The 26,678-nt window shown below is 40.2% G+C and overlaps 2 protein-coding genes across 21 annotated transcripts in view; one reads left to right on the forward strand and one right to left on the reverse strand.

Annotated features, from left to right (window-relative positions):
- The window catches only part of RB1 (RB transcriptional corepressor 1), a 177,250-nt gene extending 173,872 nt beyond the window's left edge, over positions 1-3,378 (forward strand). Inside the window, 1 exon segment of the mRNA XM_058685648.1 lies at positions 1,483-3,378. Coding sequence (XP_058541631.1) covers positions 1,483-1,556 — 74 coding nt within the window. The 3' untranslated portion in view covers positions 1,557-3,378.
- A 4,216-nt stretch (positions 3,379-7,594) lies between these two features.
- The window catches only part of RCBTB2 (RCC1 and BTB domain containing protein 2), a 59,592-nt gene continuing 40,508 nt past the window's right edge, over positions 7,595-26,678 (reverse strand). For 18 of the 20 annotated variants that reach the window (XM_058685527.1, XM_058685579.1, XM_058685490.1 and 15 more), the window contains 10 exons: positions 25,126-25,292; positions 24,424-24,582; positions 24,188-24,295; positions 22,970-23,112; positions 20,066-20,131; positions 17,094-17,284; positions 16,459-16,585; positions 14,710-14,849; positions 11,143-11,273; positions 7,595-8,853 (listed from right to left, as the gene is read on the reverse strand). In XM_058685527.1, the coding sequence (XP_058541510.1) occupies positions 8,713-8,853; positions 11,143-11,273; positions 14,710-14,849; positions 16,459-16,585; positions 17,094-17,284; positions 20,066-20,131; positions 22,970-23,112; positions 24,188-24,295; positions 24,424-24,582; positions 25,126-25,292 (1,373 nt within the window). In that variant the 3' untranslated portion in view covers positions 7,595-8,712. Of the gene's footprint in view, positions 8,854-11,142; positions 11,274-14,709; positions 14,850-16,458; positions 16,586-17,093; positions 17,285-20,065; positions 20,132-22,969; positions 23,113-24,187; positions 24,296-24,423; positions 24,583-25,125; positions 25,293-26,678 lie in introns of those variants that run through there. The other 2 variants (XM_058685558.1, XM_058685623.1) reach the window with 2 other exon arrangements.

Below are 26,678 nucleotides of genomic sequence, written 5' to 3' on the forward strand. Positions count from 1 at the left end.
TTAAAAAAAAGGCTTTCTCTAAACATGTGTCTGTCAATACTAAGTATTTAAACTATAAAGTATTTAAAAGAATGTTTTTTGGGGCGCTAGGGTGACTCGGTTGAGCATCCATCCAACTCTTGACTTTAGCTCAGGTCATGATCCCAGAGTCGTTGGATCAAGCCCCACGTAGGTACAGAGTCTGCTTAAGATTCTCTCTCCATCTGCCCCTTTCCCCTGCTCACACGCACTCTCTGTCTCTCTCTAAAATTAAAAAAAATAATAAAAAAACCAAAAAGAATGCTTTTGATTTTTTAAAACCTTATCTATGTGTTATTTCAAAGAGTACAATTGAAACTAAATATACCAAGAGTTTAAATTTTTTGGTTATAAATAAATCTTTTTTGTATTTTACATCAACTGACACACACCTATTTTAACTTTTAAGTAGTTGTGGCATTTCCCCTCATTATGTGAAAATAGATGAAGTTTATGACCAAAATGAAGCTTTGAAAACATTTGGAGGCATTTGGAAGCTCACAAATACGCATTTTAAAAGGAGCAGAAAGCTGTAAAAACACGCATATTTTCTTAGAGAAGAGTTGAGTTGCTGTCATCAGTACATTTTCCAGTGGCACACTCAGCTGTGATGGTGAATTCTCAGTGCCAGGCTGGAGTTCAGGACCTTTCTGAGGCTGGAAAATTGGGGAGAAGCAGCAGGAATGTTAACCCCTAAGGCTAAGGAATTCTTCAGTTTTCCTCAGAGACTTGAATTGCATTCAAAGAAGACCATCAGACAGTGCTAGATTGCCGAGAGAGGGAAGACTGAGAATTCGTATTTTCTTTCTTTTCCAAATGCGAATTTGTTTCCTCTTTATGAAGAGCTTCTGCCCACCACAAAAATCAAGTTAAGAATTTTTAAATAACTTAAAAGAAGTTTTCTGGTTTGGGCTGTGTTGTAACTAATACCATACTTTTAAAATGTTCATGTCCGAATTAAATGAGCTGCCAGCTGACGTCTTTGCGAGGTATCTGCAAGCACAAGGGAATTACTTGCTTTGTGACGAATACCACTCACTCCAACAGATCGTTCTCGGCCAGGCCCGCATTCGGCTGGGCCACAGGGCCAAACCCAGCCTCAGCATCTCTGGAGCGGTGGTCTGCAGAGCTGGGCACGCCTGCAAGTATGCGAGACCACCTCTTGGTACATAGAGAAAATACTAGAATCTGTTTTTATCTCCTCTGTTTTTGATGTTTGGGCTGTGTGTGTTTTATAACTTATCTACAAACATAGATGGTATACATACACACCATACACATTTTGGTGGTACATACTTGGGAAAAAAATGTACTGATAGAAATTATATGATAAAATTTTGGAAACCACTGCTTTGCCAGGCCCTGAACTCCATCGATTTGGCACAAGCCTAACGTTTATGGCAGCCCTTTGTCAACGCATCCAGCACCATCAGTGCTGTTAACATTTCTGCATCCTTTTTCCAGCATCTACCCGAACACGAATGCAGAAGCAAAAAATGAACGATAGCATGGATACCTCAAACAGGGAAGAAAAATGAGGATCCCATGACCTCACTGGGCACCGTATACACCTGTGGCCTCATTGTCTCTCACAGAGCAGACTGTGTGACTCTCCCAGGTTCTGTTTACGGCCGCATTGGATATGATCTTCAGCTCTTTTTACAGATATTGGATCTCGAGTGTGCAGATGGGCTTGCCTGTGCATGCAGGGGATTCCTAAGCCACTTGCAACGTCGTAGTCAGTAGAATATACATTGTTATTGCACAAGATTGAAAATCTTGTGTAAATACTGCCATTTAGAAAGTTGTAGCAGATGTTTTCATTTCCAAAATATAATTGCTGTGCTCTACAAACGGCAAGGATGCCCTGGGAGGGGCATCCCAGCAACCCAGGCCTATTTGAGTACTTTGTCTTTTCTTGTGGCATATATGTGATGTTTGCTATTATTTTATTAATTTATATTTATATATTTTTTAATTTAACATGAACGCCCTTAGAATATGTGTCCTGTCTTCCAAATGCAATTTGGCTGACTACTTCCCCCTCACCCAAGTGATCCTGAACTCTTCTGCTAAAACAGATATTAGAAACTAGAAAAAAAAAATTACTAATTTTTACACATTAGATTTTAGTTTACTAATGGAATTTGATGTACTGTGTGCTTGTTTTATAAATTTTAGTTTTAAAATACAAGCAGAAAGCAGAGTATAAACAAATGATGTCGTCATACTACTGATACAGATTTCATACCTCAGGACTTGTAAGAATTTATTGATCCTTTTCTCCATCCAACTCCTGCTTTAAAGTGAGGGTTATTAATAGTACTCTTGGTTTTTATAAACCATTCAGAACCCCGAATTCAGGAAGTACCCATCTAGTACTTGGAAAATAAAGTGTTCAGCTAGAGCTTTGCCATAGAGGGCCCTAAGACAGGATATCCCAAGTGCACTTTCTAATGTTTCTGGGTCCGAAGAATCAAGACCTAAAATAATTTTACTCCACAGACTGTTAACTATAGGAGCCTTAATTTTTCTTTCTTAGAGGTTTGTTTAATTGCATCTCAGCAATTATTCTGCCCTCCTAAACTTGGGAAGGGGTGTGTTTTCTCGGGAATTGTACATGTCTTCCATGTATCTTTTGAGCTGGCAATTGTCTATTTATCTTTTTTTTTTCTTTAAGTCAGTATGGTCTAACACTGGCATATTCAAAGCCACATCATTTCTACTCCAAAATTGCAAGTAATCAAAGGTCTTTGGGTTAGGCATTCATGTTTCTATCTGATTTTGTGCAAAAGCTTCAACTTAAAACAGCTACGTTAGAAAAAGAGGCGCTTCCCCCCCCCCAGCACCTAAAGGTGTATTTAAACTATCTTGTGTGATTAACTTATTTAGAGATGGTATAATTTAAATTAGGTGATATTTAAGGTAGCATCAGCTAGCTTTTAGGAAAAATCACTTTGTCTACCCAGAATTCTTTTTAAAAAGAATTCTGGTCTTATTTGTTAGAAAATGACATTTTATTTTGTGCTCGGTTAAGTTTCAAACTTGTTATCTTGATAACAAAGGCACTAGAAAGCTTTCTCCCATTTCCTCATTAGTTTCTGCATGAACATCATACAAATCAGTTAGCTTTTAGGTCAAGGGCTACCATATTTCTGGGTCTTTAGCTAATAAAGGTTTACGTTAGAGTTAGTGCCAGAATTTTAGGAACTTCAGAGATCATATATTGAGATTACTTACATAAGGCTTCAGGTATTGCTTTATTGTTTTGTATTGGTTAAAACTGTACATTTAAAATTGCTTTGTTACTATTTTCTACAATTAATAGTTTATTTTAAAATAAATTAGTTGTTAAGAGTCTTCATGGTCTGATGTGTTCTTTGTATCAAGTGCACTAATGTTCTCTTCTCTACCTGGCTTCTCTCCTAGTGCCTTGTCCATTGTTAACCTTCCATTGGCTTCCCATGCTGATGATTCCCAAATGTATTTATCCAGCGTGACCTCTTTGTGGAGGTCAAAGCCCTCAGGCAGTGGGACTCCCCCACCCCCTCCCCCAATTCTCAAAACATAAACCAAAATTAAATCAAGATACCTTGTTTCTACCTCGGTCTTTCCCCATTTTACTAACCACTTACTTGGTCAAGTCAAAATCTTAAGAGTCATTTATCAACTTTTGTCGAGACAGTGGTTTTAAACTTCTAACTGGTCTCCTTGTTCCCTTTCTATCCTTTATAAAGAGCAAAATTGATCCCTTTAAAATAGAAATTCATTTACATTGTTATTCAAGTATGGACAGTCCTTGTCACAGCCTGTGGCGTGGCCCCATTCACTTGCTCTTCCTCCTCCTCTGCTACTTTCTCCTGCTCCTTGTGCTTCAGCCACACTGACCTTTTCTCTCCTAATACCAACCCTGGCTTTTCTATTTGCTGTTCCTTCTGCCTGGAGTGCTCTTCCCCCAGAATTTTGCACAGGTGATTCCTTCCTGTCTTTCATGGCTCAGCTCACAGGCCTTCCCTCGACCACACAAGCTAAAAATCCTTACTCTGTATTGTGTCACTGTCCTCCAAGAGTGTAACAGCGTTTATCGCCATCGGAAATCATCTTGTTTGACCGACCTATTGCCCGTCTACTCATCCCTGCATCAAACTCCCTCTGCAGATGGGAAGCATCAGCCTGGCTGCTCTTATAGCTCTAGCACCTAAAAGAAACTCATACGTGGTCAAAAAAGAAAAAAGAGAGAATGTATATTTGCATATTTTTCCAAGTATATGGAAACAAATAATATTCCCTTCCTCTTTTAATAGGTCATGTACTCAGTACCCACCATATTCCAGGCACAGTTCTAAATGCAAGAGATACAGCAATGGGTAAATAAAGCTAAGATCCCCATCTCTGTGGAGTTTACCTTCTAATTGTAGTTTCAGGGAAAGAGAGGAAGTGAATAAACAAGAAATGCATTGTGCAGAAAAACATAGCAGGGAGGGCAGGGAGTACTGCTAGGGAAATAGGTGGTCAGGGAAAGACTCACTGAGGTGGTATTTGAGCAAAGCCTGCCAGGAGGTGAGGGAGTAAGTCATGCAACGATGGGAAGACACCCAGTGGAAAAGCCAGTGCGCCGAGATGGGAATACGCCTGTGTGTTTGACGAACAATAAGGCGTCATAGAAAAATGGACAATCGTAAGAGGAGTAAAAGCAAGAATCTCTCGTCATCTAATGCAAAGTGTATATTAAAGGCCTTTCCTCCCAAACATCCTATTTGTGTCTCACAGGTCCACAGTCTTTTCCTGCAATTCTGAGATCCAAAGGCTTAAAAACCCAAGCGGTCTGTGCGTTTGTTTGGTGGCAAAAGTCATGTGACGTCAAACGTGTCTAAACTGGCATAGAGCTATTTACAGCCTTTTATCCTACTTAGTAGGAATACTCTTGTTTCACTACAAAAAAATATTAATACGTTGATTTTGGGAATCTAACCTAGGCCCTACTCAGGTATTACATATTAGGTGGTATAGGTACTAAACTCCAAAAACAGGACGACCTGTATCTCATACCAAGGGTTCCAGATAGGGGATTATCTTGAATTTCAGTAACATGATTTCTCAAAAACAGGGTGGAAAGTGGAATTCTCTCCTTCTAGAACAGCAACATGTTTGTTCCTGAAGGAAGAAAGGCAATCACACCTCAATAGACTGTATTTATTTTGGGATCTTACATGAAATGCATCTCTTAGGTCAAAGCAAAAAAGCAGCCTTTAGGATGCTAAAAGTTTTTAGTCTGGATGGTAGAAAATTGATCACTTCCAGGGATCTAGCATTCTAATAATAACTCTTTAGAATAAAAAGGACAAATTCAAATTCATTCACTGATTTATTTCTCATTACAGTTTCTTGGTGCAAACCGTGGGGAGGAAGAACCTATATGTTGTAGTTCTAGTACCATCTGGATGATTTCATAGAAACTTGCCTCTCAAGGCGTATTTTTGTTTTTCATTTTTGGGACAGTGTACATGGTATTGGTAACAATTCATTCAGTAGAATTTTCCTTTGGACTAAATATGTATTTTATGGGACAACAGGAAACCTTACCTTTAGAAATAGCATATTTCTACCACAAGTGTAGTGTCTTACATAGAAATATATCTTGGTAATGCTGATAGTGTCTGGGATTTAAAACAATCTCTTTTAGTATGAACCTGGATATTCTCATAAATCTTTTTTTGTGTCTGTTATTTTGGGAGTATGCTTATATACTAGCACTGAAATATAATGACAGTTTAATATGAAAGTTATGTTTATTCCACAGACTAACATCACTTACTTCCTCAATAGAAAACATCATGATTTTAACTGCATTTAGTGAAAGAAAATCAGTATGGTTTACATTTTTATGCTTTGACAAAGACTGAATTGAAAGTAACAGGTATGATTTATCATTTTTCTTTACCGTTTTCCCAGCCCGTCTGTTGTAGTAATAGCATGGGGAAGGCTAATAAGATAGACCAAAAAACAGACAAGACTATATAGTTTTTGTTGTTTGCTTTTCATTATCACTGGTCAGGAATCCTGCCTCTAAATAAAAATCAACAAGTCTGGTCCATAATGACTGGCAATTTTTCAGGTCTCAGCTGAAAAATGACTCAGGTCAGTACATTAACCTTTACTTTTAAAAAGCTTTAAATGATATCTTCACAAACCTCTATTTGCAAATGACCATAATTCTTGTAAAATCTTAACCTTTCTCTGTGTAAGGTGTATTGGAATTATGCTGGAAGCACTAACTCACTGAACTTCTTGTGTGAGCAGAGAGGAAACAGAACATAGGGAAAGAAAATCTAAGATTAACTTCTGTAAAATGAAGGATCCGTTAATTTATGATGTAGTGTCGTTATAAAAAATGTCCCTTTTCCCTCACATATCCCTAACTGAACAGCAAGGTTTCTGGAGCTCTCCACTCATCTGTTAGAAGTAAAGGAAAGAAAGTGTTACCCTCTGTATAGGAGTGTTGATGGCAAGCCTATCCTCCAGGATGAGAGAGAAAGCTCTGTTTTTTTCAGAGATGTATCCATGGGACTTATCCGTCATCTCTCAAACTGGTCTATGAGCCCCTTCTTGTTTGGAGTCCCAGATTTTAAGGGTTAAATGGTGATTCTCATACTTGGCTAAATATCAAGATTACTTGGGAAACTTTTCAAATATACTGAATTAGAATCTTTATGTTTGGTAAAAGTTCCATAGATTATTCTGTTGTACAAAGCGATAAGAAGAACTGAGAGATATAGCAGCACAAACCTACACATAACAGAGCTTAGAAAGTCTGGGTAAAAATCCATGCAGCCCTTCTTAATAACTTGTACTGTGAAAGCATGGGCTACTGACCCATTGTGGAGTTTGGTAAAAGGCAGGCCATTTTTTCATACCTCAGTAAACTCATCTGTTCCCTTTGAGTGTTCCAGTTTTTACATGAAATGATTTCATAAAAGAAAGAAGCTTAAGACCCTGTCAGAAATAGGCAAGAAAGGAAGAGAAGGTTTCGAAAGACCTTGTGAAGATGTAAAGGCATTGGTCCGTTCCAGCTAGCATTGGAAGGTGAGGAGGAAAAGTCAGCAATGCAGGCTGCGGTTGTCTAAATGCCTAAACTGACAGCTGTGGATAATAACCAGGTGTGAATGTTTGATAGATAAAACAGCAAATCTAACAAACAATGAAAACAAATGGTATATATGGCTAACTTCAAATAACAAATAACTGAATAAGACTATATAATTCCCAAAACAGGATTCTGATTAAGAACTAGAGGTCAAGGCCACTTTGCCTCTACCAGATAAGGTCTGCAAAAACAGATAAACCAAGATAAACTAAGGATTAAAAAGTGACCTCACCAATAAAGAGTAGTCAGAGGCAATAATATGAACAGTAATTATGTTGTTTATATGCCATTTATGTTTTAGGGTGGGCTTTGCTATGATAGGTTATCTGAGTAACTGCTTCCAAAAATAAGCTTAATCAAATGGATTTGTATAAATGTAAGAGATATAAAGTTGATATAATTTTGCTGCTTATTAGGGATAAAAAAACACAATTGTTCTATTATCTACAAATAAGCACTTTATTATCAAATAGTTCAGCATCAGAACAAGGTTTTTAATTCCAAAAGAGTTTTCTTTACATAATATCATATTGTGAAATACATACCACATTGTGAAACCCATGTTAGAGGAATCTGACACTACATCCTACATCCCGTTCCAGTTTTTCTTTTGCAGTTGGGTAACTTGTTTTGACCGAAAAAGTATAAATTTATCTCATTCTTCTTAATGCTGTCCATGAAATGTAAGTATGAGTTCCTTTTCAGCTAGTACTTTATAATTACTCTGTGCCAGGTTAAGAGAACTGTTTTATAGTGACATAAAACTCCAAGAAAAACACATAATCATTTTTACATACACAGGCAAATCTCTCAACACAAAAAGAAAAGATATTATGCAATTATGTAAGGCAGATGAGCCCAGAAATAACATTCATTCAAACACAGTACTTCATATTCAGTAATCCCGTATGAGAAATTAATGACTCAGAGTAAATAGAAAATTAAAATTAGCCCTTGGGACTTTGACAATTAAATTGTCAAGGCTGTTTGTGAATTCTAATTAATGCTCTAAGTTAGCCACTATTACTTAGAACCAGGTACCAGAAGAATATGAACCTCAATAGTGATGGGCTGTCTCAAATTTGTTTTTGTGCAATTTGTTATACCTTCATCTGGTATTCCACAAATAAAGCTGTTTTCAGGGCATACGTAAGATTTGTAATAAATGAATTGAGTGCCTATGTATGCAAGGCACCGTTCTGGATGCTGACAATGTACTGTCCAGCTCTCTATGTGATATCAACCTGTTAAGAACAGAAATTCGGCCAGGATAGCATATACTTAGACCAATGTACCAAAAATGTCCAACTTAAGGGACGTGAAAGAGGAAATGGTAAATAAGACATTTTAATTTCTTTTCCCTTGACCTCAGTCACATCTGATCAGAGCACGGAATGCCTTGTACAGTAAACTTCAGACTTCAGCACAGGGCAGACTGACCACCACCTTCTTTTGACAGAACGTAAGTATTCAGCCAATTAAGGAAAAGTCATTCTCTGGCTTTTGCAGGGAAAATGGAAATAACAAAAATTCTTTCTTGCAGATGAGGATCAATTTTTAAAGGCTCCAACTCTGCTAGCTTTGCTGATAAAGTTCTTCAGAAGATCATGGTCCATTTCTGCAAAGCCTGAAGTTTGTGTTACTACAGTCAAATGATTTATGCAAAACCTGAAGCAGAATTCTTCTAAATCCTAGGAACAAAAACAAAAAATGCTTTAATAAATTTGTATATCCCAATGCAATGCAACACAGCATGAAAATTCCCAAGACACATAGGAAGGGACAAGCATTCGAAAGCCAATAGGAAGAATTGTTGGTACAGCAATACCTAAAGAATAGTTATAAAACTGTACAGCTAATGTGAATCCATGCTTGTAAACATTTAAATAACAGAGTAAAATATTCAAGTTCCTCCATACCAGCCAGTGCAAAGAATCAGATTTTTTATTCTCAGAAATAGGTACTACGTACCTTTCTCTAGTGACAGTATTTGTATTGTTCATTCCACTGTCAGTATTTGTTAAAATACTCCCCTTTTATATTCCCCTAGGAGCTGAAATGTTTCTAGATGAAAAGAGTTTCTACTATATGTTAGGTACTACCCTAAGGCATTAGGTCTATGATTGTGAGCAAAACAAAGCCCCTGCCTTTCCTCAAGGAGCTTACTTTCTAGGAAACAGAAGGCTGGAAAGTAACCATACAAATAATTGACATAAATATGGAATCTGAAAAAGTCTTGAAAATGAAGCCTAGTCCTGGCAGAAACACTGTGTGCCCACGGCCTCATCAATGGAGATTAGGCACCAGCCTCCAGTATTATCACCAAGACTTGCACAAACTAGCGAAGAGTTTGGCCTAGCCATGAAGTGTTCTGCATGTTGTAAGTGCCCAGTATATTATTATGTTAATGAAAGACATTCACTATGCTTTTAATATCAATGTTTCAAGGTGGGTAAGATTTTTTTTAAATGTTAAGGGAAAAAAAAATCCAGTGTTTAGAGAAATATACATCATGTAACAGGAAAAAAACAGAAGCAGCTGTATGAAAATGTTAATGTTCTCTGGTTTGATGAGTCATCTCCTTCCTCATACTTTTTTGTATCTTCCAAATTTTCTTTAATAAGCAGAAAAGAAGTTACAAACTTTTTTTTGCCCACCACTAAAATGTTCCTGTTTTTTGACCAGAGAGGATATCCTTATAACAAAAGGAAATCGACTCCAAGAAGAATGGTCTGCTTCCTAAAGATTTAGCTCTAAGACAGGTTTTCTTTCCTTTCTTTATTGTCAAAACAATACACAGTCACTGTAGAAAGTTCAGAAAAAAACAAGCAAAGATAGGAAATAAAAATCATCCATAATTCCACCAAAGATGACCTTTGAGTATATTTTTCAGTCTCTTTTTTTCTATGTAGATAATGAATGTCAGTCTTTTTAAAAACTGCTTTAAAAAATTTTTTTTTTAATTGATGCTTTTAAAAATGTTCATTTTTCAATTAATGTATTTTGAGTTGCTGCATAGTTTCATAGTATAAACATTCTACAGTTTAAAGAAACCTCTACTGTTCATGTTGTCTTTTTCTAAATTTCAAAATTGTAAGCAGTGTTGCAGTACAATTAGCCTTTGAAGCTAAATCTGTCTGAATCCACGAGTACTTCCTTAGGACAAATTCCTACAAGTGGATTCCTTAAAGAAGTACACCTTTAAAGCTTTCAATACATTTGGTACCAAGTGCCCCCACAATGACTGCCCCAATGCACACCCTTAGCAGCTGTTCAGGAGAACACATAATATTCTGAGCCTGCATTATCTCTAAGAATATATTCCCCAGTTTCACAAGTGAAAAATTATACCTTAGTTTCATTTATATTTTTCATTTATTCATAAATCCATTTTGTTCTTTGGTCCATTTTCCATCAAACTGCTAATATTTTCTTTTTTTCTAAGAACTATATGTTAACTATGGTAAATGTGCTTCATCATATGTTGCAAATATTTTCCCCACTGTATCAACTTTTTAATTTTCTCGGTGGTAATTTCTGATGTCTAGATATGTTTTTCTTTCTGAAATCAGACCTATCAATCCTTTCCTTTTAAAAAAAATTTTTTTTTAATCTTTACTTACTTTTGAGAGAGAGACAGCATGTGAGCAGGGGAGGAGCAGAGAGAGGGGGACACAGAATCCGAAGCAGGCTCCAGGCTCTGAGCTGTCAGCACAGAGCTTGACACGGGGCTCGAACTCACAAACTACAAGATCATGACCTGAGCCGAAGTCAGACACTCAACTGACTGAGCCACCCAGGTGCCCCTGTCAAGCCTTTCCTTTATTTAGGGCTTCTTCCTTGGAGCTCCACCCTAACATTATACAAATGGTCACTTTTTCTGGTACTTTTAGTTGGTTTACTTGTTTATTTTAGTTTATGAACTAAACACCTACCATTCTTTCCACAAGGTCAGCTAGTTGAAAGGGTGCTTTTCTTACCTGAGCATCATACTTCACAGCAGCTGAAAGCAGGGCAATGGCATTCTCCTCACAGATTCCTTGCTTGATAGTTTGTTGGCAGAGCTTTTTCAAACGATTTTCTCTATAAAAGGTAGCCAAATCCAGCAATCCTGGCAGGAAGAGATGTTTATTAGGGGGAGTGATTAGAAGCATCCCCATTAAACTCACTCAACCCTTCAAGCAATGATTGTTGATGTGTGAACTGAGCAAATACAATACACAAACAAGTAGCTGTGGAAAAGCAGACACACAGTGAAAATGGCTTTCATATTTCTCCTGTAAAGGCCGACCCCGCACTGTCACTTATTCTCCTGGGTCATTTCCATCAGCACATGGACACGTGTCCGTCTCTCATCAGTCTCCCCCATTTCTCTGTAAACCTGGGGAACATCCTCTCTGTTTGCTGTCTCCATTTTCTCCCTTCCCCTTCTCCCGCTAAGCCATTCCAGCAGAATCCCATCCCCTCCACTCCCGGATGTCACGAATGCTTCCATGGAGCCAAATCCAAGGGGCTGTTGTCTGGTTTGTCCTACTCAACATTTACACAGAATTTGATGTGGTTGGTGATGCTTCTCTTCTTGAAACTCTGTGTTACTTATGTTTTTCTTCTCCATAATCCTCTTCAGTCTCTTGGCTCGGCCGTTCTTCCTAACTTCCAAATGTTTTGAGTGCCCCGGGGTTCAATCCTCAGATTCTAATTTCACTTATTTCCCTAAGTGACTTCCAGCACCAACCCTGCCCCTCAGTTTAAAATACCACCTGTAAATATTGATGAGTCCCGTTATATTATCTGTCGCCTACTTTCACATAATTCACGACGGAGTGATTAACACATACAAGTTAAGGATATGGCTATCTAAATCTCCATCAGGGGATTTGTTAATTAGCATACAGAATGCTAGAAACACTTTGTGAAAATACTTATGAAAGGAGCTGTGTCTGGATACAAGGCTTGGCTAGAAACACTGTGCGAGGCCTCCTGCCCTGGCATGAACAGGATGAAGCATCCCGAGACCAGCACACCCCACGCTCAGAGAGGTACACTCACTGGCTCTACCTCCAGTCTGGGTTGTCATCTGATCAAAAGGTTAGCTGAATCCTCTGCCAGAAAATCATCACATCTACATCAAGCTAACCTGCAAAGTGCTTCCCAGGGGCCTAAGAGACAAAGAGGTGGGATTTCATCAATCTTAAAACATCAACCGTTTTTGCATCCATCTGCCACTGCGTCTTGCGTATGTAGGAGGGCCGGGTGCAAACTTGTTTTCATTGTAACCTGACCAATACTATCAAAATTACAGTGGCAAAGGCCCATGGCCCAGTGAAGGATACCGAAATCTTCTGAAATCTTGAGACCTGTGATGGCTCATTTGTTTTTGGTCAGTTCTTGGCAACCCCAAATTCCTATCTCTAGTCCACACTCCGAACTGCAGAATCACATAAATGTGTTCTCCTGAGCTGCCCTCAGAGAAGATCCTGCCCTGAGCCCCTGCTCAAAACAGCCCAGATCTGCACCTCCTCCAGGCACAGTCCTCACCACAGTGGCCAAGAGCCAGGCATCCACTCCTAGACCACACTTTGGTTACCGGGGACTCTGGAATTCCCTACCTAGTTGGCCCTGAGGCCACTTACATGGACATTTGCTCCCTTCCCGACCATGCCACCAATGTGCAGATGCCCAGCCCCAGCGGTGGCCTAGGTGAATGGAGCTTGGCCATGCAGGCTGGCGTGCCCACACATCCCTTGTGATGCAGGGTGTAGCTGGCAGTGGGTATAGAAAGATGGTAGGCCTGCCCTTCCAGTGCCGATGTCTAGTAAGCAACTCCAAACTCCTTTGCCTTCTCACACTCAAGGGCAAAACCTGTTGCTCTCCATCTTCCTCATCGTCTTGAATGCTACTTCCATGAACCCACCGACTCGGCCAAACAGCTTAGAGCAGTCGTTACTTCTGTTTTCCGCACACCCCAATGTGCCATCAGCCCCATTTTTAAAATACATCCAGAATAGGATCTGTTTCAACACCTCTGCCGCTATGCCACCCTAATCCAGGGTATCGTCATCACCTTATACCTGAACCGTCATAATTACTATCTTTTAAAACACATCACTCCTGTCATGGAAGCTGCTGTGCCTCAGCCCCACCAGCACACAGACCTGTTCTCCCTTTCTTCCTCTACCACTTCCCCCAGCCTCTCATGTAGCACTTCCAGGACCCTTCCTTAAGAGACACTAGGATTTTCCCTTTGCCCCTTCGTCATCGTCCCTTCCTCCATCTTGCCAGTAATGCAAACGTGGTCCTGGACTATGAGCACAGGGGCCACACGCAGGGATGCCCTGCACTGTCTCCTTTAAACCACAGTTTTTAAAATGTTGTTAAAGCAAATCCTAAATAACACAAGCCTCACGCTCAAAACCTTCCAAGGCTTTCCACCACACCAAGATTAAAACTCAAGCTCTTCACCGTGGCCCCCAAGGGTAGTCATGCTCTTGCCCACATCCCATTGCCTGACCTAATTCTTACCGCACTGAGTCTCACTTCACTCCACCTGCCCTGGCCTTCTTCCTCTTCCTCCACAAATCTGTGCCGGTCTCAGACCTCTGCACTCACTGTTTCCCAGAAGGCTCTTCCCTCGGGCATCTGCGCGGCTGTTCCCTCTTGCTTCCCCCCGCTCTCTGCTCCCTGTACTTCCTCACGGAGGCCTTCCATATTTGCTTGTTTAGGGCTGGTCTCCCTCATCTGAACACAAGCCCCCAGGGGCAAGGCCCTGGTCCGTCTCCTGCACAGACACTGAGAGGAGCTGTGGCACATGCTGGGCATAGGCACTAAATCATTTGTGGAAGAAAGGGAGGAAAACTGTAAAACTCCAGAAACCAGATTTTTGTTTACCTGAGGAAAATTAAATGCTGATCTGGTAAAAACGATACTGGATTTATACATGTAAAAGGAATATTTAATTTAAAAATCTGAAGGCTGAGCTGTTTCTTTAGTTCCTTACAGAATTCCTTAATTCTCTTTGCCACCAGCTAACAATATTGCCAACAGCTGTGAACTGAAATGTAGTATGTCTATTACTCTGTGCCCGTTGGATCTATGTGGCTTTTTTTTTTTTTTTTTTTTTTTTACTGTCCATACCCCTGAGGCGCAGTGAACGCCCCACACTACCTTCAGGACAGAAGGCCCCAGAAGTCCCACAGCGTTCTGTCCCAAAGCCGTCTAGAGGGCAATTCCCGGTTATGGAGACCACAGGGCTTATTACAACTACGTGCATTTCATCTTCTTTCTAACGTAGACATCTCAGGGGCGGCAGATGTGGCTGCCGAACAGTCATGCGCATTCCTTACATATGGCAGTTACGGAAGAATGGCACCCGCTCCACAGTCTGACGGTTTGAGATCCACCAAGTCACCCTCTGTATGAAGCAGTAACCAGGGAAAAGAGTGTGGGTTGGACACAGAACTATGTGTGCGATCGCCCTCACGGCCACTTCCACCCTGCACGTTACTCAGCATCGTGCCCGTCTCTTGGGAGAGTGTGGTGGCGATTACCTACTGCCTCCTCGGGGGAAAGGCTGATGCTGTCTGTATACAGGTATTCCAGGAAGGCTCGGTAAACAGGATACGAAAACTCACTCATTTCTACAATATCATCCTCGTTGTCTTCCAATGAAGAACGAAAATGCTCACACCTGAATGAAAGAAGAAAGAGCATGTGAGGTCCTAGCTTCTGGGCGAGAGCAGACGACCCTCCTGAGGGACACATCCTTGTGGGGCTTCAAGGGGAACTGACAAGGAGAAAGGAAACACGGCGTGGCACAGGATTCTCCTCACACTGCACACCTCTGTGTCCCCATCCTGGTCCCTCGCTTCCTCTGCTGGCTGGAAGTGTAGTGACCACCACTTACTGGACGAGGCTGCAGATGGAAACCGGATGTAGCAGATCTGACTCCGAGGTGTCATTTCCGCACCCTGTGTGCAGCGCGGCATTTATGGAAATTGGGTGGGTTTCTTTTCATAAACTGAGTCATTTTGTTTCTTTACCTCCTGCTATGGGTTGAATTGTGCCCCTCCACCCAAAATTCATATGCTGGTGCCCTAACCTTAGAATATAACAATAATTGGAGAAAGGATCTTTACAGAGGTAATCAAGTTAAAATGAGGTCATCAGGGTGGACATTAATCCAAGATGACGGGTGTCCTTATAAAAATGGGGAATTTAGATGCAGACATGCACACAGGGAGAACCCCACGTAAAGACTGGAGTGGTCAATCATGCCCCAAGCTAAGGAAGGCCGAAGATTGCCAGCAAGCCACCAGAAGCTGGGAGAGAGGCATGAATTCTCCCTTGGGAGGAACGCATCCCGCCAATACCTTGATCTTGGACTTCTGCCTCCAGAGCTGTTGTTGAAGCCACTCAGTGTATGGCACTTTGCTACAGCTGCCCTAGCAAACTAATGCCCCTGTCTCTTTTATGAAGGTTTAGGGGCTATAGTAGGAGTGAAGGAATGTTGGACAGCACAACCAAAGAGGCGTACTTGAGACTAAAATGCCATACTGAGTTTGTGATTCATTGTAGCAGGATTTAAATATCTGTTACACAACAACATGATGGTTTTTAAAATCATTATGCTCAGGCACAAAAGAATACAGACTATATGATTCCATTAACATAAATTTCTAGAAAATGCTAACGAATCTATAGTGACTGAAAGAAAATCAGTGCTTGCCCCAGGGCTGATGCATGAGGGACCTTTGAGGGACGACAGGAATGTTCTATGTCTTGATATAGGGCCATGGTTTCACAGCATAAATATATGTCAAAGCTCCTCAAACTGCACACTTCAAATGGATGCAGCTCGTTGCTCAAAAATGATGCCTCAATAAATCTGAATTTTAAAATCTTGGTGTTAATTTTACCCCAGACCTTGCTGCCTTGCAAAAGCCTTACCTTCTCTTTTTCCCAAGCATCTAAAAGTTCACTGTCCCACAACTGACAAGGAAAGCGACGAAGCTCGGGTCCTGGGCAGGAAGCCCAGGTGGCAGCCAGCCACTCTGACGCCGGGCTGGACAGACCACCGGCAAAGTGTCTAAGGAAGCCCGTAGCCGTTTACACTCTCCCCCACAGGCCCCGGTGGTTCTCGTTTCCCGTGTCCTGTGTTTCCCCGGCTGCACTGCATGCTCGCAAGGGTGAAATCAGCCTTACGTTATTTTCATAACTACTGAAGTGCCTCCCCTAGTTCTGTGAACACTTAGAAAATCATATGTTTATCTCAAGTCTCAAAGTAAATGACTCCTTACCTAATTTTGAGAAGGACTTTATGTGCATAAATGTACTTTCCGTCCACCAGGAATTTCAGGTCTGCTGTACTGGGGTTGTCAAATTCCCTCTTGAGCGACTCTGCCACTGTCAGGTGGTCGTCAGGTTCTACAGAGGAACACCAATGTTTCCAGGCTTAAGGACAGACACAGTAGAAATGCAGGCCAGAATACAACATCGCTCTTGTGACACTCAGGAAAATACCCGAAATAAATGGCTGAGTGGTGCTTTCTTTCCCCTAAATACAGATTTTCACGTCTCTGTAATCATTAAGGGTAAGAGCCTCACACACATCTCCTTGTAAACCTGACAGAACAACTAAAAAGTCCCAAACTGCCCCCTCAATGAAATTTTTGAATGTTTGAGTAAACAGACTAGCTAAAAATAAAAGAGAATAGTTTTTCAGGAACACTAAAAAGCAGTCAAATGAAATAGCTTTTAATTTAGTATGTGATCCTGGTTTCTGATACTTTCAAGAAAAATCAATCCATCAAATCAGTTTCCTTTCACAGGAGCCCATTAGCGAGAAAATATATCATTCTGCACCTAAAAAGTCCTTTTACTATCACCAGGGTTGTCTTGCTAGTTTTCACCCAAATGGGCAGAGACCACTCACCCACGGACAGGAGGCGCCAAGAGACAGCAGGAGTGGCGAAGCAGGCGAACACGTCGTCGGTGCAGGAGAAGTGCGTGAGGTGAGGCAGGATCACGGACTGGCCCCGGCACTGGCCCCACATGTACACGTGCCCGCCCTGGGTCTTGGCAGCCGACGTGTGGGCCGAGTGGCAGGCTGCAATCTCTATAATTCTAGGTTCACAAATAAATGCCAAGTGAACGTGGCAAACAGGAGAAGAAACAAGTTGATTTCTCCTTCCCTTAACTTTAATGGATTTAAAAAACAAAACGAGACTTAATCTAGATTTTCAGGCACGAAACAGTTATTTAGGTTTAAGCTATCCTTCAATGGCACAACTCATAAAGATCTACTTGTTACCACTTCCAGCCCATAGGCCTACAAAAATATATACTGTCCCATTGTCAAATGCAAAAATAATCCAAGGGTAAAGGCCAAAACAAACAAAACAGTGATAAAGACTTGGGCTACTTAACCCAGGTCTTGATCCAGTATCAAGAAATATTTTCATTAAAACTTTACCGATTTTAGTGTTAGATGCAGCATGCTGTGGGCCACCCCAATTCACACTGCAAACAGTAAGGTCAGTAGTTCTAACTCATAGGACTCTATCTTTGAGAGCCCAAGAGAGCAGTTTTCTGATAAGTTCACAATTGCCAGGGAGGTAGTTCTCAGAATACTTCCTAATAGAAAGCCCTGTTTTTGTTGATTTAGAAAGAATTAACTTTCTCTAAGAATAAGCCACTGTACAGATTCACAAAAGAGAGTAAACTATTTTACCCAAAGTGAGGTTGCCATCTTGATTTTGCCCACAGCAGGCAGTGGCACCAAGATGCTCAGTGACTTAGGCTCAGAGCTTCAGAGTCATCTTTGACTTCTCCCTCCTCACTTTTTTCAGAATATCCAATTGACAAATAACATAGATTCTCTCTTTGTTAATTTCTCCCATCTGCCACTAGGCCAGGCACAGCCCATATCTGACTCCAAAGCAACAGCCTCCGTGGTCTCCATGCCTTAAGACTCTCTTTTCCGATCCAAATCACACAAAGCTGGCAGGTTAACAATCCTCTGAAAACAGCATCCTCGTCGGTACTCTCAAACCTTCCGTGGCTTCCCACAAGATAAAATCCAGATGTGTGACATCAAGACCTTCCATAATTTGTCTTGCGCCTGTATCCAATCCTCTTTCAAATCACATTTATCTACATACCCTATGTTCCAACAAACAGATGTACTCACTGCCCCTCAACATTTTTCCTCACAAAGTCCTTGTGCAGGAATGCTCTTTCCTTTCTCTCTGCCTTAGAAATCCTGCCCATCTTCCAAGGCTCAGCTCAAATGGCCCCAGAGGAAGAGGTCTCTTGCTCACCTGCACTCTTGCCATTCATCCCATCCACACCACTCCAGCCTGGCCCTTAACTTCTCAGGGAGGTATGTCTCACCTACTCTGCTAGATTACAAGTTCCTGGCAGGCTAAATCACTGGCTTATTTCTCTCTCCCCAAGTGTCTTTCTCTCCCCAGTAAGGTGTCTGATTAAGCACAATTTTTAGGTTATTTTATTGACTAACTGGGAAGGACAGAACAACACAGAGCGACTGAGGGATGGGAAGACCCCATTGACAGCCTAGCAATTGGAGGGTGGAGACATCCCTCCACTGCCTGTTTTAATCGGCCGTTTCCCAGACAAGGAGGGAAGATGGTCATCATGCAAGCTGAACACTGCCGTGGTGGCTTGCCTCAGAAGGCTGAGGTGTACTGTTTTCATGTGCGGTCCCAATCATTTCGGGGATTCATTCAAGGGCAGCTCTTAGCTCTTGAAGATGGGAGTACTACACAAGAAGCTATGCTGTACCACGGTGGAGAGCCTGGATGCTGGGGTCAAACACACCGAGGGCCACATCCTAGCTCTACCACTGGGCTGTGTGATGGCGTAAATGTTCCCAAGCCTCTGTTCCATCACATTGCAAGCTAGTACATACAAATTAAATGATAAAATGTTAAACACCAAGCACAGAGTCTGGTGTACAAATAGTAGCCAGCAGTAGAGGCTTAACAGGTTTACTGCTTCTTGGCATTTTAAGTGACAAAGCCTCCCTCACACAGAGACTATATTTCCAATGATCAATTCAGACAGTGAGACCTTCCCTATTTGCATGGTCAAGTCAGTGAATGGGCCCAAACCTCTAATATGTGCTTTTTACAAAAGAATCTTCCTTGCCCACACAGGGAATATTGCCAATCCTATTTGGCTTCTCAATAAACATATCCTTCTCAATAAAGAAAAGGCAAGGAAATGGAATAAATGCATTTGTTCAAAGAAAAGGCATCTGTTCAAAGAAAAGGCCATCCACCCTCACACATTACACCAAATGTGAGGGCAGCAACACACTTCATTTTACATGGCTTGGTGCGAGGGGCAGGGCACAAGGCTGAGGGCCAGACAGCAGCCTATGGAGGCCAAGGTACTTACACACTTATCATCTATTTTATCATCTTAAAAAAAAAAAAGTGAGGAGAGCAGAATCCAGGTAGCAATCCTTTCACAGCCTTGTGAGTAAATGAAATCAGCCACGGCAGAGTGCACACTCAAAACCAGTTTCTTCTGGTGACTGAAGTGTTTACCAGTGGCTGCAGGAACTCTGGGAAACCACTTAAAATCACAGATAGCCTCTCTCTTCCCTGATGATGTTCTATGAAAAATGTAACTGATGGGAACATAACAGTGTCCTTCTGGGCTCAACTACCCAACATCAGAAAACCAAAATAATTTAATTCCTGCATTCACTTCTGAAATATCTTTACTAGCCTCCGTGGAAAGGAAGTAGCCTTTGCCTTCACAGGAGGAGGGAACACTGCTTGGTGGAGGAAGGCTGGAACAGACACAGCACAGGGGTCAAGATGCAGAAGGCTGTGGAGCAGTGGCCTTCCCTTAACATGGCCTCGTGAAGTTTACCTGGAACACCTAGCGGCACACGGGAAGTCAGGGGTGGGGCACGGGCTTGGCTGACGGCAGCAGCTGCTACAGGAACAAGAGTGGAGAAAGTTTAGAGGGAACCTTCAAGTCTAAGCTTGGGACCCAACCAACTGCCAACGCATCCAGCTGTTGCCTAAGGTCATCTGTTCTTAAATCTGATTCATACCAAGAAGCAAAATTCTGAAGCTCAGATTTTCCAGTCTAATATGCAACAGACGATGACTATAAACTGAGCTAAACTTTACCGTCAGAATGTCTGGCATATTTCACATTTTATTTTGTAGCCATGCTTAATGAAAAAAAAAAGTACTAGACATTCATAATAAATGAGTTTTGTGTCACCTCAATGGAATGATCCCCAACGACTGCAGCTTAATGGCTGTGGAGTACTAGAAATGAAAAAGCAGAGAGTGAGGAAGAATATAAAACAGAAACAACGAGGAGAGGAAAAAAGGTAATTTGTGAGACAGAAGAAGAATGGAGAAGAAATAGTAATAATAAAAAGATCCAGAGCAGTGATTCCCAAGCCTGGTTTTGTAAGAGGCCAACATACTACCAATTATCAAGGTGTCACAAAATTCACAAAAATTCAAGGCAAAGTTAGCTTTAAATCAATGTAACTTCAACTATGCTTTTATGGAACTTTAAGAACAAAGATAAATGCTGGTAAATCAAAGTACTGAGACTTCAGAAAGATTGGGAATGACTGGGTTAGAGAGAAGAGAATTACTTTAGTCGTTAAAATTACTTTTATGTGAACATAAATTGCTAACAAATGTCATTAGCATTCTTCATCGTAGATCTCTGTGGGAAAAATTTTTAAAAGGTTTTCCTTGGGTTGTCGTTTAAGCAAAGGATCCAATGTACACAGATTTTCACTTTCCACTTCTGTGAACAGGTAACCAGGACCTGAAGATCCACCCCACCCTACATTCAATCCTTTTGTTTCTAATTAGTCAAACTTCCCCGAAATGGGCCCCAAGAGTCAGAAGTGAGTTCTTGAGAGATAAGTCATAACATATCTGCAAATTTCAGTCGCTGAAAAGGGTGGGTACGTGCAAAACAAGTCCCAGCAGACTTAAAATTCCTCCCTCGCAATATTGGTGTGATGGAGAGCCTGCAAGCTCAGGGGTTACCACAGCGAATTCAGGCATGGAAAACAGAAAAGTAGGAATATTGCATTCAAAACATTCAGCCATGATTTCTGTAGCCCAAATAATGACTACATGGACAACAGCGAGTGTGCAAGCGTGGAGCTATTTCCACTTTTTTTGCATTTATAATTCAAAATTTGAAAAAAGTTAAGTTTTTTTTAAAACCTTAAGTTTTTAAAATAAACAAGCAATACTCTCAAGTACCACGTAAGGAGTTGGCACTCAACATAACTCCCCTGCCCTCCTCTTCTGCCTCTTTTTCCTTCTTCCCCAAGCTGTCCTACACTCTTTCTGGCCTAGCATGATGGGAGTGGGAAGACCTGGTGTTCATCCTGGGACGACCAGGGACCAGCAGAGCAATGTGGGGCAAGCTGCTGGTGGGCAGACAGTAGTGGATTTGGCAAGTCCAGGGACAGAGGAGTTCAAATTTACAGAAAGTGTGACAGCACCATAAAAACGGTAAAGTGCTATACAAACATGTTGTTTTGATTTGATCCTTTATTTGATCCTTTAACACTTTACTGTTTGTCTAAATACTAAATGTCCCTACTGACCCGATTTGCTAAACTGAAGCATTTTCGTGATTGCTCAAAGCCTCAAGACTGTCCCTTCTCTTTTCACTGAGGAGCTCTGAACTACCTAAACGGGGGTGGCAATGGCACGGCTGCACACATCTAGTACATTCCCACCAGTTCCTGACCTCCATTCCCTCTCCTTCTCCCCAATCCTTATGAGGTCCAGGTTCTTATTCTAAGATTTTGGGGGAAAAAAACAAAAATAGGTTTTTTTTAAAACCTATTTAACATAGGTTAAACAAAATTAGCCAGGTTTATAATACTCACATGAAAATCAAGGGGGTTGAAAATGACAGTTTGGTTCTTCACTTTTATTGTTAAATATTCCAACAGGAAAATATGAAAGAATTGCATACAAATGCAAGATAATCTATATAACCATATGCTTACTTTAAAATCAGATATAACAAAAATTAGTATGTACAATAAAAATGAAAATAGCAGTATTCATTCCTACAATGATTATAAACCTGGTTTAACAGACACAATAATGAATATTTTTGTCCTATACTACTGTGTCAAGAGATAAGAGTGAAAAGGCAGTGCTATGGCCATGTTTGAGACATTCAAAGGGCTTTCAAAAGTAGTAGGATAACTGGAAGAAAATTTTGGATATGTTAATTACTTGACACAACCTTGCAAACAAGTGAGCAAAACTAAGTCTTAATTTTCTAACCACTATACTCTGCCTCATAGTGATAGCTTGGGAGCTAAAATCATGAGATGGTCTTATCCTTTCAACTGGCAAATTTTACACGTAGCTGAGTGAATGGCTTTATAATCTATCTGAGGTACTTTTGTTTTTCTAAGCCACAGAAAATCAACCTCAAGCATCATCAACTTCCTCTTAATGTAAAACAGAAAACAAGGAGGAGGAAAAGGTAATTTGTGAGGGAGAGGAATAATGTAGAACAGCTGTGGGAGGCTTAGTCCTTGTTGCTTGTGTACAGTAGCTGAAATAGGGGTAAATGAAAGTAGAGTATTTAACATACAAACTCCCCAAGGGTTCAAAAGCCAATTTTAAAGAGGAATGAATGCTCTGGTGAAAGACTATTCTAATATTAGCAGTAAGTTTCCCCACAATTCTGTATCACGTCCAAGTTCTGTTTAATCACTAAAGAACATGCAAGTTGTTTTGAAAATGCACATATTACCTGTCCTTTTCCACAACGACAGGTGCAGGATAGGACTGGTTACTTTTATTGCCAGTGCCCAACTGGCCGTAAGAATTTGCACCCCAAGCATACACTTGGCCTTCATCTGTTAACACTAATGTGTGCGCATAGCCACAGGCAACCTGGAAAGAGGAAAACCAAATCCACTTAGGCCTGCAAATATGCTTTCACGAGATAGGTTAAGAATCAAAGATGTAAAAAAAAAAAAAAAAAAGAAGAAGAAGAAAAAGAGGCAGCCTGCCCAGAGAGACCAACATTGAGGTAACCTGTATTACTCCAGAACTAGCTCAGCCCACATGTGGCCAAAACGGCCGTTAAGATCAACATGATTTCCTTCAGTGACATGAGTCTGGTTTATTCAGCTTTCATATGGCATTCATTATGCTCACAGAGATCAAGGGGTGTGAAGTGAATATGAAATACACTTTTATTTTTTAAGAATTACTTTCCTTTTTTTTTTGTAAAACATGTTTAATGTGGAATACCATAAAAAAAGTATAAATATGAAAGTAATCTCAAGATCAGGATTTTTTTCTATATATATACACACACACACACACACATACAGTACAGAAATATGTACCATGTCTCCATGCACCATGTCTGTATCTTCATTTTTATAAACATCACATAGCACTATTTCCATATCATTAAAAATCCTTTCTAAGCATCATTTCCATTCATGTAGATTTTGTATAATTTATTTAATCACTAACTTATTATTTGATTAAATTATGCTATATCTATTATTTATGTTATTTATTAAAGTTGATATTTTTTTCTTTTCTTTCTTTCCTTCTTTATCCTCCCTCCCTCCCTCCCTTCCTTCCTTCCTCTTTTGCTATATCTCTCCACTAATCCTGTGTCTTTCTTTTTTGTTCCTTAAATATCCCTGGAAGAAAATTACAGAACAAAGGGTATGAATATTTTCAAGGCTCCTGATATATGCTGCCAAAGTTTCCTTGGAAAAGATTGTAACAATTTACATTCCAACAGCTATGTATGAGAGTGGCCTAGAAACAGAATTTCCTGATGAACATCTACAACTTTACTCAGGGAAACAGAGCTTTAGTTTTTAGTTCAATAAAGAAAACATCAAGCAGCTAAACTTTTCATCTGCCAAGAAAACTGTGTACATTGGCATCTTTGCCACGAAAGACGTAAAACCAGGCACACACAGACCCACTGTGGACGTACCCGCTGGACACGAATGCCTTGCAAAGCCGATATTCTACAGGGGGTTGGCTGGTTGCCACTACTGCCAAGTCCAAGCTGCCCGTTTCCATTGTAACCCCAGACATAGACCTGAGAGAAAACCAGAGACTGAGTCCCATGAAAGACACATGCAAGCAAGCTCTCTGCTGTGAGAAACACGCCACCGATCAGGCAAATGGGTTTTTTTTTCTAAACAACATATGAAATAACTTTCTTACCTCTCCAGTGTTCACCACTGCCATTGAACACATCTGCCCACATGCTATGTTCACAACTACTTTATTCTGTAAGCAGCCTGTGACTCTTCGAGGGATTGGCTGATTTGCTGTTGATCCAGATCCTACCTGCCCGGAGTTATTATAACCCCAGGCAAATACCTGGGGATCAATAAATGAAACACATTAACTTAAAAAGTATCTCAATTAGAAATTAACATGTACTCATAATGCCTCATCTTTGTTTTCAAAATGCTTGATATCCATAAATTCTCACAACATAGAGAAGTTTTTGTAAAATTTATTCTTACAAAATTTACTACTTTATAAAATTGGGTTATTGGTATTATCTGTACAAATAACAATAATGATCATCAAATATATAATATTTATCAAAATATCTACTTGGCTTCAGCCATATTTTCCAGCATTTTAAGGCTTTTCGTTTTGCAAATAAAACCCTTGAGTATACAGCAATATAGAAAGAACATTACAACCTTTTAAATTCTGCAGTTATAGAAATCCTTACTACATAAAGGTACACTTAATGATGTAACCACCATGATTATGAACTGCTAACAAGAATAAGGTTGAATTTGAGGGAGGTGGTTATTTTAATCAAATGACCATGTTTCCAAGATGGCTGTAACAATCCATATAATCTTACTGAAAAAAATCAATGAGATTTACGCTAACTATTCTCACCTCTCCATCAGATGTTAGCACCAAAGAATGGTAAGACCCACAGGCAACTTCAGTGACTTGTTTGTTTGACAAATTAGTAGAAATATGACAGGGCATTAAACCATGATTAGTTGTCCCATTGCCCAGCTGGCTGTAAGCATTATGACCCCAGGTAAAGACTTCTCCTTCTGAAAATAAAAAGAAATAAAACCAGCTTTCAAAACATCTACTTCATTATATGAACATATATATTGCATCCTTCTACAAATGAAAACTAAAAATTCATGTGCAAATGATAATTGACTTCCCTATCCCACCAAACTCATTCCATAAGAGAATACACTTGGAAAATTTGAGATACTCTATCTCAAAGCAACAAGATGAAATTTAAATGGATGAGTTAAAATAGCTGGCAGATAGGTTGTAAATAAACAGCAGAGAAATGCTACTAAGAATAATAGGAAAAAACATCAGATAGAAAGTCAAGACACTGTAGATCATTTAATTTCCCTGGGCCTATTTTCTTATCTATAAAATGATCAAGTTAATTTTTAAAATATTTGTTATATATTATTTCTTACGTGGTATAATATATATTCAGAAAAGTTCATAAGATATATATGCAGTTTTATAAATAATTATAAAGCACACACCCATGTACCACCACTCAGGTCAAGAAATATAACCTTATGATCACTCCAAAAGCTCCCCATATATAATCCACAATAAGAGAATTTAGTTTTTCCTGTTTTTGAACTGTAAATAAATGGAACCATACAGTATATACTCCTTGTGCTTGTATTTTCTACCATATTATCTCTGGGTGCTACATGCCAGATAATTTCTTCTGATCTTCCAGTTTACTAATTTTCTCTTTTGATATGCCCAAACTGCTATTAAACTTGCCCAAGGAGTTTTCATTTTGATAATTATATTGTTTCATTCTTTTTCAAATCCTCTTTGATCTCTGCAGGTCTTCAAGCTGGTTTTTTATTTTTTCAAACATAATAAATATAGTCATCTTGTACCTGGTAATAGCTGATACTTAGTATTCAGTGTTTGCTATCTTTTTTGCTGGTTCTCATTCATGGTGCCTTGTTCCCTTGTATACCTGGTTATCTTTTACTATGTGCTGCTAATTGCCATTGAAAACTCATTTTGCAACGCCATTATATTTCTTCAGGCCTAGGATGAAGTGAAGGTGCCTTCCTCTAGAAAGGATCTGCATTAACTTCTGTCATGCCACTAAGGCGCTTAAAGGTACTTCTTTAATAAATCCAAGGCTTGAGATTTCTTGGACTACCAGTCTGATGTGAACTGGAATACGAATCCATGATTACAACCCTTCAGGGAAAGGTTTTCTTTCTTTCTTTTTTCCTCCTTGCTTTTCTCACAGGCAAGGATTCTTCTGTTCAGTGCCTTAGAGATGGAAGAGCTGGCCCATTCTTGCCCCCAGAGCCTAGCCCTTGGTGTTCCTAGCCTAATGGGCTAGATGTCTGACCCATGACCCCTTCACCTTGTGAGTACATCAAACCACAACTCATTTAGGTGGGGGAAGCAGATGCCCTTAAGGC

Source organism: Neofelis nebulosa, chromosome 1 (genome assembly GCF_028018385.1).
Source record: "Neofelis nebulosa isolate mNeoNeb1 chromosome 1, mNeoNeb1.pri, whole genome shotgun sequence".
Classification (NCBI taxonomy): Eukaryota; Metazoa; Chordata; class Mammalia; order Carnivora; family Felidae; genus Neofelis; species Neofelis nebulosa.